Raw genomic sequence first — 12,889 nt, forward strand, 5'->3', positions numbered from 1 at the left:
AAAAGTCTCCTGTCTCAGTGCAACAGGAGGCCCAGTGGTGGCTAACCTCTGGAGCTGGGTTGACTCCACAGCTTTCAACACGCGCTGAGCAGCACTCTCAGTGCTGGCTGAGTCGGACACTCGCTGCCCTCCCTCCAAACCTGCCTTCCAGGTCTATGGAACTGCCCCTCTGCAGTGCCCTCAACTCGGGTCAGGCCCTCACGGCAGACATAGTCACACACCCTTCCCCCGGAAGTCTCCTCACTGCTTGGTGCCTTGGGCGCCCCCACCTGACACGCAACCCTCTCTGCTTTAATTAAACAGGCGGGAGTTGGTTCTCCCCTGAGGTCTCCTCACCTCCGTTTTCCACAGGGTCGGGAAGTGGTGTCAGGGAGTCCCATGCCACCTGATTCCAATTCCAAAATTTTAATCTTCCAACCCTGAACAAAAAGGCCTCTTTATTTATTGGAGGCTGTGCTGTCCGGAATTTATGTAACGCCCTCAACCCCCGTTTGCCGCCATAATCTCCCACCTCCCACCTTTTGGTCACTTGAACCCATTCGTTGAGGACCAAGGAGAGTGCAAGATGGTAAGTTGGGCCCATCATCTTTGTGGCTGACACTGAAGCTGCGGTGGATAGCACAACAGCCTGCCGCTTTGCCCTGCTGACACGCTCCTCCACCCCACACCTGTGTGCCCCTCGAAATGCAGTGCCTCTGAAACAATAAGCTCAAACACTTCCCTCTCAGTCCTGCCGCTGGCTACTCTACCCTTCTTGTGACTCCACCGGGACCGAGGCCTTGGCCCCTCTTCCTTGGGCCCCTACTGGATTCTGCAGCTGTGCCTGCAGCTGTCCTCACAGCCTCTGGGCCGCTCCCCTCCTGCACTAGTCTTCTGTCACCCCTGCATCAACTCCGCAGTCTCATCTCTCCACAACCGCAGATGGGCTGCTGGGTGCTGCAGACAGACAACTGCGTGGTCCTGAGGACCGCAGCCGTGTTAACTCTGTGGTCTCAGCCTCGTCTGGGCTCCTGTGGCCTCCTGGCCAACCCACAGTCTCCTGGCTGGCTCCCCATCTGACTGCTTCTCAGGAGCTTTATCTTGAACCTTCTCAAGCCTCCTGAAACCGTGTGCTGCCCCGCCTCCTTAGATTTCACAGAGAAGAGGGAAGTCCTAAGGTGGGAAGCCCTCTCTTCGTAACCTAACCCTACCTAGGGGTGGAAAGGGTGGGGCTCTGCCCTCCCCAGCAGGTCAGCCCTTTCAATCAGCATTAAGCTCCTCAAGCATCTGCACTTCAAAACAACACTTCAGAGAGCAACTGCCTGCATCTCTCTCCCGCCTCAGGCACACTTCTGTCGAGAGTTGTCTACAGACACTTTCTGCACTTCCTTGTCTTCCATCCACACCCCGATTTACCACCGTCTGGCTTCTTCACTCCACTGAAATAACTCTCCGAATGTCACCAAGAGCTTCCTCCCCTGGTTCCAAGCCCAAAGGGCAAGCTGTGGCGCTCACTTCTTCTCGCCCTGCGACAGAGGACGCTATAGATCACTCTTCCTTGTCATCTTTTCTTCACTTGGTCTTTAAGCACTATATTCTCCTGGCTCTGACATTTCTAATCGTTTCTTCTGCTTTTCCTTTTATGGGCAGCCTTCTTCTGCCTGTCCTTCAAAGTCTGCACTTTGGTTCCATCCCAGGAAGTCTTCTCCCATCTCTGTATCAGACTTCTGGCCCAGCAAATCCAAACGCAGGGCCTTGCCTAACATCAAAGCTCCGGGTTCTCTGCTGAGTGCCAGGCCCACATGCCCAAAGCCTACTTCTGGACCCGAAAGATGCCTCAACTTCAACACATTCAAAACCAAATTCAGGATTCCCTGCTGGTCCAGTGGCTAAGATTCCATGCTCCCAATGCAAGGGGCCCAGGTTCAATCCCTGGTCAGGGAATCAGATCCCACATGTCACAACTAAGAGTCTGCATGCTAAAGATCCCACATGCTGCAACTAAGACCCAGTGCAGACAAATAAATACTTTAAACAAAACAGAAAACAAATTCACCTTCCATCCACACCTACTCCTCTTCCTGCTCTTTCTTCCCTTCCTCCTGCACAAGCACATCTACATCACCTACTTAGATCCTTTTGTACCCCTTAGGTCTCTGCACATTCCTTCTTCCTGGTTCATGTCTCTCTATCCTCTTTAATCTGATTCTCACTCAGTCTTCAGATTCCCAATTTCAGTTTCTCTGGGTACATTCTCCTAACTGTCCAACTCTAAGTCAGGCGACTGTCCCAAGAACTACAGCAGCACCGTTCATGAGTGTGTGGATGTCACTGTCTGCTTACTTGTATGTAACACCCACTGAGCTGTGACTTCAGGGATGGCAAGGATGCCATCTGTTGAATTTCCAGCACTTAGCATGTAACTGGCACATAAAAGGTACTGCATAAACGTGTGGACGAAGCAAACAAATAAACAGAGAAATGTGAAAACAAGCTGATCTTCTAAGGTGTTCAACTCTTAAATGTGTTACCTAGAGGTACAGGATATCACAATATGATATATTGCCCCTTTATAAACTAAGGTATGCATTATAGTGGGAAATATGTTAAAATGATATAGCAGATATAGCATTAAAAAGCAAATACATTTCTTAATCACATTTAAGGAAATTATTATATTAAGATAACCTGGCCCAACTCTTAAACTTGAGATGATTATATCTACATGAGTGGGTTCAATTTCAAATGTGTTCCCAGCCACTTCAAGAATTTTTTAAAATGACTTTGAAATATATCCTCTTTGGTTGTAAATATTTTTAACTCATTTCTGCACAGAGCTCCTACCTTAACTACAATCAGTGGAACCAAACCACACACCAAAAGTGCCATTTTGTGCTTATATCACACAAGGACATAAACTAACTATTGTAAAGGTCTTGACCTTTGTATGGCAGAAGGGCACGTACTTCTGAAGTCTGAGTAACAAGCAAAAAACACACAATATGAAGTAAACCGAATCTGATTAATACTTCTCTGAGTGTTACAAGAACAAAGAGAGGGATAAATTTGGAGACTGAGACTTTGCTAATGAGAAGGAAACCTGTCTAGAAGGATAGAAGTCAATGTGTTCCATGAGCAGACCTTCCATATCGAAGTCGGCAGTGACCTCTGCGTCTTCACCTAGGAGGGTGGAGCTGGTTGATGATGGCAAGGGGACGCTGATTTTCTCTAAGCTCATTTCTTCTTCCAAAGTTTTGATCCAATCTGGACTTTTTAAAGTAATTGTTATAGTCCTACCCAATAACTGGTTGAGTAAAAGAGATACAAAATTAAAAATTCATTGGCATGAAAATTAAGTATCCTGGAATAAAGTGTCTGTTTAAGTTATAACAATAGTTTAGGCTTAACTCAGCTAGATTCATTCAACACAAATCATTTCACATATACTGTATTGTCACCTAGTTTCAAATGTCCCCAATCCTCCCTTTAAAAACCTACGTTAGGGAGTTTCCTGGTGGCCTAGTGGTTAGGACTCCAGGCTTTCACTGTCATTGCTGTTCTTCACTTGCTAAGTCATGGGACTCTCTTTGCGACCTCATGGACTGCAGCATGCCAGGCTCCTCTGTCTTTCACGATCTCTCAGAGTTTGCTCAAACTCATGACCCTTGAGTCGGTGATGCCATCACTGCCATGGTCCAGGTTTAATCCTTGACCTCAGAACTTAGATCTGACAAGCCACACAGTGTGGCCAAAGCAAAACAGCCTATTGCTGCTAACCTCAGGTCTTCTTTTCTAGGATGCACACAAATTTAAGTTTTCTTTGCTGCAGTAAATATCTTTCCCAGGCCAGATCTAAATTCACTGATAACTCTGCTACATAAATTTATACTTCCTTTTGACCACAGATTAATTGTTTCCACATGAGACAATCAAAGAAAGGATAGTAGAAAATTCTTAAAATACTTTCCTGTTCATTTAGACTTTTCAGCATTTTAAATGTCACAAGTATACTTAAGAAAATCTAACATCATTTTAAATCTTCAACAAAAGTTAATCATTCGGAAAACAGAAAGACTGGTATCTGTGAAACTGGCCCATGGACATTTCTAAAAAGTTTCGAAGCTTTTAGACAAAAGTATAGTCTAAAACAATCAATGTATTATAATCAAGTTACACTGTCCTGTCATATTAAAAAATACTTTCCTTAAATGCTACTGACATCAGAATTCTTTGATGGCACAGTCTGGAAAGGCTGACAGCTGCTGGCCTGAACAGCACAGTCGTGTTTAATAGGAATTTAGCATCCATGCTGGAGGTTTGAAGTCAGAACTAGGCAATAGGTTTCATGGACCATTTATTTTTTTAAGTCAACAACGTTTGTTATGCATTCACCAAAGAATACTAACAAGTCTTCTTAAGCCTCAATCACTATAATGGCCACTTAAGATGCACTTCATCAAGAATATTCACTTGGCAGAGACCAGAACCAAATGAAAAGGAAGAAATTTAGATGCTGGAAAAAAAATGCTCAAGAAGGTTATCCTTTAGGTTTGCCCTGCTTACACTGTGTACTTTTTCCAGATTCTCCCCTGAAATGGCAGAGTTCCTATTGATCTACTTGTATCTAGAAGATCTGGGCTGAAACAACTATAGTAACAAAGACAGAGGAGAGGTTTGGAAATGTCTGACTTTCAAAATGTTCTCTAGAAACATTATTTTTTCATAATTTTGAAAATCTTTTAAAGGAGCTAAGGGTGGATACTTTCTAAAAGTATAACACAGACTTGAGGGTGAGGGACAGAGCTGAAAAAGAAGGGAGGAAAAAAACTAAACAAGGAAAATGACCAGGGGAAAGACAAAAGAAATATTCAAAAAAGGAGTAAGAGTGGACAAGGAATGCCAAATTGAGAGCTGCTCTTAAATATTAATTACACCATGGGAGGAGGAAAGGCTTAAGATATTAAAGGCGGAATTAAATTTAAAAATCAGTAATTTCTATATGGTGAAACCACAGCAAAGTCACAAGACGAACTGGGAAGAACATGTACAGCACACTATGAAAAGGAATTAACATCAAGGGAGCTTCAAAAGATGAATACCCCGGGGGGAACACAGGCTAAGGTCATAAACAGCTCGCCAGAGAAGTACAAAAAGACCAGTTAATCGAAAAACTCTCCATTGAAATCTTAACACAGAAATGACATACTACTTCTAGTTTTTCAGACTGTCAAAGTTAAAAAATAATTAGGATGTTGGATGTTAGGTAATCTGAGGCATCATGCAACTAGATATTCGAAATACGTTTAGATAATTTGCTGCATGTATCTTAAAAACACAGTCTTCAGACACTAAATCACTGAATGGTTTAGATTCAACAAATGCTACTTTACCTCTTTCCCATTCAGGTTCAGAACACTCAAGGCAGAGCTTCCCTCCAAAAACGTAACCCACATTTTATCTTCCACAAATCTTTAAGGAAGAGAAAAACAAACAATAAAAAGACGTAATGAGTACCTCAGATATAACCAGCCCAACGACTTGTCCAATGATTACTGATCAGCAAGGACTTACAGACGCCAAGAAGCAAAAATACAAGCCTGAGAGTGACAGGGCCAGCGGTGACCTGTAGAGGGCACTCTTTCCCTAAAAGCACTCAAATTCAAATTCCTTTAGATACTGGGTTGGCCAAAAAGTTCGCTAGGGGAAGGTATGGAAAAATCCAAATGACCTTTTTGGTCAACCCAATACAGTGTTACTAAAACTGTCTGTCAGCACATATGGGCCTCTGGGACTCCAAATGTGCTTTGTACTTTCTTCCTATTTTTACTCAATAGGATAGAAGCATTCTAGACTTTCTCCCAATTAATATAAGTAGCCTGCCCCATCTACATTTCCATCTAAATAAGAGATTTACATATAATTTACATATGGTGACTTCAGTCCTTCCCTAACGGTTGGCTTACTCTGAAGCCAAAGGTGATGACCAGTTTAGAGATAGTAGTCCTGTCCTCCTTTACTTTCAGCATCTCCCCTGTCTGTTCTACCTTGGTGGTCTTAAGGTGGAACGATCAGAATATTCTAGGTGAGGAGGTATCACATGCTTTTATAATGTCAGGATAACATTATCCTTTTTTTGTTACCAGTACTTGTTCTGTTACCAATACTTCTTCCAATGATAACAAGCATTTTGGGGAAAGCTTTTGGTTGCAATTTAACACTATCAGGGGAGTGGGTAATTTTCCTCGGTTCTGTCTCGTCACAACAAAAATTTGACACGACGGATGTTAAAGTCCTTGGCACATCACAGCTCTCGAACACTGTTACAGCTCCCTCAGTTTTCTTTAGAAAATAAAGGAAGATACATCCTTGAGACATGAGGGCATGCCGACCCAAAACATGGGAAGAGAAGACAGAGACAGTGAGTGAGCGCAAGAGACAGAGAGACAGAGAACGAGCGTGCATGCGCAGAAGAGAGAGAGACCCCTGGCCCTTCGGATCCTCTTTTTATATGTTTTTTTCTGCCCCTGGGCCTGCCCTATGTAAAAGGGGCTAGCCAGGAGGGCTGTTTGTTCTACCTGGGGTCCTCACTCCGGTCCTCGGACCTTCCTCTATCCTATTTTCGAGGGCTTTTCCCTTGCCTTTTAGCCACCACCATTCTGGACTCCTTTTTCCTATTCTAACTACCGAGTAATGCCAAGCTCTTTAGAGACGAGAAAAAAGGCAGGAAGGTCCTTGCCCTGCACCAGGCATTCATCCCTATGGACACTCTGGGCTCTCTCTCACCCAGAGAGAGTTCACTCTCTCTTTTCTCGTCCCATCTTTTGGGTCAGCATGCCCTTATGCCTCGGGGATGTATCTTCCTTTATTTTCTAAATAAAACTGAGGGAGCTGTAACACCACCCAAGATCTGTGATACTCCAAGGGCTTTAATGTCCGTCGCGTCAAATTTTTGTTGTGACGAGACAAAACAGAGGAAAATTACCCACTCCCCTGACGGTGTTAAACTGCAACCAAAAGTTTTCCTCAAAATGCTTGTTATCATTGGAAAAAGTACTGTAAACTCTGAGCAAGAGTTTACACTTGCTCAGAAAGACATTTATCTGCTTCTGTGCTGCCCACTCACACAGTCCACATGATGCTCCCAGTGGTTCGGCATTTCTATACTTGGCAACGCTTACTGTCATTGGGAAATTTCACCATGACTTCCTGGAGTCTTAAGATCTCTAGACATTTTTTGTTTCATTTTAAACCTGTGGGATAGATCTTTGTCAAACAATTTGAGGTAAGTCTAAATATAATTTCTTCTCTATTTGCCCATTTACTCTCAGAAAGGAGAGGAAGATTCTCAGGCAAGCTTCTCACCCTGCAAGAAACCAAGCCATCTTCATTCTGTGGGCCATTCTGGTAAACACCTCTAAGGAAGCCATTACACACACGCCTATCTTTCTTAGATTCCGAACAGGAACAGAGTCTTCAATTCTTCCTCCGTCTGCCAGAGCACCCAGTATAGAGATCTGCCCACTAAACACCTATAAAACATCCCTCAGTAAACACATGAAACAGCACAGAAAGGAATTTAACAGCGCCTCTTCCCTATAAATTCAAACACACGTTATTCAGTTTGTCCAAACTGCTGTACACTGGGAAGAGAACATTTTTTTCCAACAACGCAAAAGGCATCTGGTTCTGCAAAAGGCAGATGGTTAAGTCCATGGGCTGCCATTTCCTTGTCCAGGGGATATTCCCAACCCAGGGACTGAAGCCAGGTCTCTGGCACTGCAAGCAGATTCTTTACTGACTGAGCTACCAGGGAATTTCCAAATACTCACATACTAGTCAAATACTAAGTAAGGCAATTTTTAATACAGAAGACGTTATTTGTGAATCATGAGTTGCTTTTTTTTTTTTTTACATTACTCACCTTATGAGTATAACTTCACCAAAATTTGTAAACTGCTGTAAAAGCTCATCAATCAAAGCATCGTTGAAAAAATTATTTTCTGGTAAAGAGCTTTTGATTGAGACCAACACCGTACCATCTGGTGGACCCTGAACTGCGATTACTTCTTTATAAACGTTTTGCCTCTCTTCAGCTTCAACTTCAAATATATCAATATCGATCAGGGCAACGACAGGCCTTCAGCATAAAGGAAAGGAGACATGTTAGGAACATTACAGAAATGATGTATTTCAAATAAATTTCAAGCATGATTAGAAATATGGAGATTGCTTAAACCTATGGTCAGAAGTCTTCAGCTCGGCCCTTCCGTAGTGCAGCAAAGTGCCAGGAGTCCATGTGTAGAGGATTTTGCTTTCATCTTGAAAACTAGCATTTAGGAGATCTAAATCTTCAGCTGCAGTCAGAATAAAATAAAACACAGGAGAAGTCACCTGAGCATGACAGACCACATGGAGCTCCTTCATTTCACTAGCTTCAGTTGCCTGAGGCTGGGATACCAGACACACTTGCTAATGGGCATGAAGTCTAGACTCGGTTAAGTCAGGGTTTTTTGGTAAGGTCATCATATTACGCTTTACTTAGTTAAAACTAAGATGAGCCTTTACTTCTGAGACTTCATGACCAGAGTTTTACAAATAATTGAACAGACAAGTAGCAGTTCAAAATATTTGCAAGATCGCTTGAGCTACTCCAGCTAGAAACCTCACTTAGTGCTCGGTTGTTTAAGTGCACCGACCGTTTTCCTGCTGGTCTCTGTGTGACTGCTTCACTGACGGGAAGCAACTGAGGAACCAAAGCTCTCAGTGTGAGCAGCCTGAGAGGCCTCAAGTTTTATAGTTAAATTGTATTTATTTTATTCTAGATAACCTGGGCTGAGAAAAAAATGTAGCCCTCTTGGCCTTATCTGATATTTAAATCATTCCCCTCTTCCTTGTAAAATCTGCACTGACTTATTTAAATGAAGAAGTCCACCTGATCTATCAAAAGGCCACTTCCGTCTTCTCCAGAGGACACGGTCTGTCCATGCAGGGGTGCGGCACTTTTCACTAGTATCGTAGTCATCAGAAAACAAGTCATATTTATATGTTGGAGCAAAGGTCACTTTTCCTTCTAAAAATCCTCTAAAAATCTAAAATAAACATACATAAAGGAAGTTATTTCAAAAAGGCAAAAACATTCTGTTTTCATTCAGGCAGTCATGCACTAAATGTCTATTATGTGCTGGAGACTCATGAAATCTATGTGCCTCTGAAGAACACTTCTAACTGAATGGAACAGGGCTTAAGACAAAATAACCTAGGATGCGGGCTTTATCATCTCACTCATTTAACATCTGAGTAAACAAAGTACAAAAACTTGAACGATGAAATTCCACCAGACTTTTGAGCAATCAAACATTTAGAACTGTACGGGATTTTGGAAATCACATTGTGTGATGTCTTATTCTCAAGAGGAACTGGAGCCTAAGAAGGTTACATGGTATCCATCAGAATTTAAGTCTGATAACCAGAAAGGTACCATATCAAGTGGCCTCAATCACCTCTTCCTAAAAATTTTTTTAAAATAAATTCTTCCAGGAACTTCTCTGGCAGTCCAGTGGTTAAGAGCCTGCACTTCCAATGCAGGGCAAGGTGCAGGTTTGATCCCTGGTTAGGGAACTAAGATCCCACATGTCACATGGCATGGCCATAAATAAATAACAAAAAATGAGAGTAGATTACCATAAGATCTTAGGAGCCAAACAGGCTTGATGAGTAAGATCTTAAATTTGCTACTACTGAAAGAAAAAAAATATATTCTTCTACTTGAAAGTGAATTTTATAGAGATATGATATACTTTTCCTCCTGGAAATTATTATAAGCTTTCCTTTCTTTTTCCTTTTTTTAAAAAGAGAAGGCAATTTTCTATCTGTTAAACTATATATATATATGTACTTAGTAAAGACTTCCTGGGTGGTGCTAGTGTAAAGAACCCATCAGCCAATGCAGGAGACATAACAGACCCAGGTTTGATCTTTGGGTCTGGAAAATCCCCAGGAGGGCATGGCAACCCACTCAAGCATTCTTGCCTGGAGAATCCCATGGACAGAGGAGCCTGGTGGGCTACAGCCCACAGTATCACAAAGACGGTCACATGACTGAAGTGACTTAGCACATACTTATTAAGTATAGACTCCAAGAGGTTGTTAAAATAAAAAAAAGAAAACAAAAACTTTAGGGAAAGTATGTTTTCATAATCAAAGATCCCCTTCTTCCCAATGCAAGTATCTTAGGTATGTATATACCTGTCCAGCATTTTTCTGATTGATAAGCTGATCTCCTGCAATAAGAGAATCCCAGTTTTGCTGTCTGATAAGCTCTTTTACTTCCTCATTAGGGAGATCGATTCGGTAGTTGAAATCACCACACCAAAACACATAGTCATGGGAGAAGAGCAGCCTTCCCTGGAAGCAGAGAGACAGAATTCCAAACAATCAATTCACAAAATGTTTTACAACTTTTTCTTTGCCTTACCCCTGCCAAGTTTGATTTATTTAACCCCACAGTAATAACACAAGGAGTTATCTATTTGCTGACATTTCTAGGAGTTATTCTACCTTTTCAAAAACTGATATAGAACATGGGTGAACTGAAATGCGTTAGAAAGCTTCCTTTTCGAAAACAAGCAGCAAGAGTTTACCATTGGAAAACTCAACTTCCGCGCTATTTCTACAAAATCATCATTTCGTTCTTTGACTTGGGACTGTCCTGCAGCGAAGTGGCTGCAGACAAAGCAGAGGCTTGTGGTGTGGAACAGCATTCGTATTGCAACTGCTCCCTTATTTCCAGTTGCGCCTCCCATTCCAGTTTTCACAGTATCAACTGCAACATCCCTTTAAAAGGAAGAATTCGAAATCAAAGATCAGAAATTTCAATAGTTCTGCGTGCGTAAGAAATAAGGAATGTCTATTACACAATTACAACACTATACATCATGGTCACTTTGTAGGGAAGCCTGTGAAATAGTGGAGAGAAACTATAAGCAATCCTTTAATCAAGAACATATTTAAACAAGAGTTACCATGTGATCCAGGGATTCCACTCCTGGGGATATGGCCGGAGAAAACTATAATTTGAAAAAAACACATGCACCCTAATGTTCACTGCAGCACCATTCACAATATCAAGACATGTAAACAACTTAGATGTTCCTGACAGATGAATGAATAAAGAAGATGTGGTACATAAATACAATGGAATACTCCTTAATGATACAGATGAACTTATTTACAAAACAGAAATAGACCCACAGACATAGAAAACAAACTTACGGTTACCAAAGGGAAGGCGCGAGTGAGAGGGCGTATAAAATGGATAGCCAACAAAGACCTACTATATAGCACAGAGAACCATACTTAATTTTTTGTAATAACCTATAAGGGAAAAGAATCTGAAAAAGAATATATATATGTGTGTTTGTGTATATATATATACACACACAAATGCATAACTGAATCACTTTGTTGTACACTTGAAACTAACACAATTTAAATCAACTATCACCCATCGTGCATGTTCGTGCACAGTCGTATCTGACTCTTTGCGACCCCATGGACTGTAGTACGCCAGGCTCCTCTGTCCATGGAATTTCCCAAGCAAGAATACTGGAGTGGGTTATCATTTCCTTCTCCAGAGGATCTTCCTGACCCAGGGACTGAACCCCTGTCTTCTGCATTGGCAGGTGGATTCTTTACCACTGAGCCACCTGGGAAGTCCATATAAATCAACCACACTTCAATTAAAAAAAAAAAAAAAGAACACTCAAAAACAAGAACCATGCGTCAGTGTTTCTCTGAAGCCACAAATACACCAGGCCTCTTGGTTACCTGGTGTTAGGAGGCAGCTTAGGAGGGCCGTCTGTCTACTCACCTGATGAATGGAGCGTGCTGTGGTCTGATAAAAACAAACAGACAGACGCCCACCAACTGCTCAGAGGCCAGCAGCACATACTTGTTGTCTCTGGAGATGGTCTTCTGAAGTTCCACAGCCCAGAGTTTCTGATTTGTTGTGCTACCAGAAAATTAACAAGGGAATCTTCAAAAAGACGGTGACAGTAATACAGTCTATTTCTGTAGGACAGTTATCAATTATACCTTTATATGCCCAAATTTAATAAAATTAGTGACATCACGAAATCCACACCAACAGTGAAATCTTTATGCAGGCTGGGTGTTTTTGTCTCCTTTAAAAAAGGAAAACCGAAAACTGAGCCAAAAGAACATCACACGTCAAATGTCTATCCTATGACTCCCTTACAAAGAAAATTTGAGCTTTCTTATTAAATAAGTGCTCACTGTGTGAGTAATCTCAAGCTTGTACACTTTATTTTTTCCTTATATATTCATTAGGATACTAGAGAAGAACATGCTTCCAGATACATTTTTCCCCTTTTTCTTATTTCTATGAATTATAATATCTCTTTAAAAACTTATTATGGAAAATTTTAAACATATACAAAAAAGATAATCATAAAATAAACCACCATATACCCAGCTTCAACAATTATCCACATTTTGCCAATCCTTCTTCTTCCATAACTCCCCACCCCTTTTTCTAATCTTGGAATATTTTACGAAAAATCTGAGAAAAAGTTACCCATTTCACCCAAAAATGCTTTACTAAGCATCACTAATGCAACAGGATTTTTATTTTTCTGTAATCAAAAGGCCATTATCACACTTAAATATTAACACTTCCTCAATATCATATAATACTGAGGTCATACTTACATTTCCCTGTTATCTAAAAAAACCAGTTTCTTAGAGTTGGTTTCTGTAAAACAAGGTCCAAACAAGGTCTACACACTGCATGTGCTGGTTGCCTCCTCAGGTCCTTCTCAGTCTTTAACTGTCTCTCGGCTTGTCCCATCCTCTTTTTTAATGCTCTTTATGTTTTAAGAAGCTGGATTAT

At 41.5% G+C, this 12,889-nt stretch overlaps 1 protein-coding gene across 2 annotated transcripts in view; it reads right to left on the reverse strand.

Annotated features, from left to right (window-relative positions):
• SYNJ1 (synaptojanin 1) overlaps positions 1-12,889 on the reverse strand; it is an 88,869-nt gene that overhangs the window by 19,855 nt on the left and 56,125 nt on the right. For both annotated transcript variants that reach the window (XM_065913848.1, XM_065913849.1), the window contains exons 15-22: positions 11,849-11,989; positions 10,620-10,812; positions 10,225-10,383; positions 8,912-9,068; positions 8,216-8,333; positions 7,901-8,116; positions 5,370-5,448; positions 3,121-3,283 (exon numbers count right to left, since the gene is read on the reverse strand). In XM_065913848.1, coding sequence (XP_065769920.1) covers positions 3,121-3,283; positions 5,370-5,448; positions 7,901-8,116; positions 8,216-8,333; positions 8,912-9,068; positions 10,225-10,383; positions 10,620-10,812; positions 11,849-11,989 — 1,226 coding nt within the window. The remainder of the gene's footprint in view (positions 1-3,120; positions 3,284-5,369; positions 5,449-7,900; positions 8,117-8,215; positions 8,334-8,911; positions 9,069-10,224; positions 10,384-10,619; positions 10,813-11,848; positions 11,990-12,889) is intronic.

This window comes from Muntiacus reevesi, chromosome 21, assembly GCF_963930625.1.
Source record: "Muntiacus reevesi chromosome 21, mMunRee1.1, whole genome shotgun sequence".
Taxonomy (NCBI): Eukaryota; Metazoa; Chordata; class Mammalia; order Artiodactyla; family Cervidae; genus Muntiacus; species Muntiacus reevesi.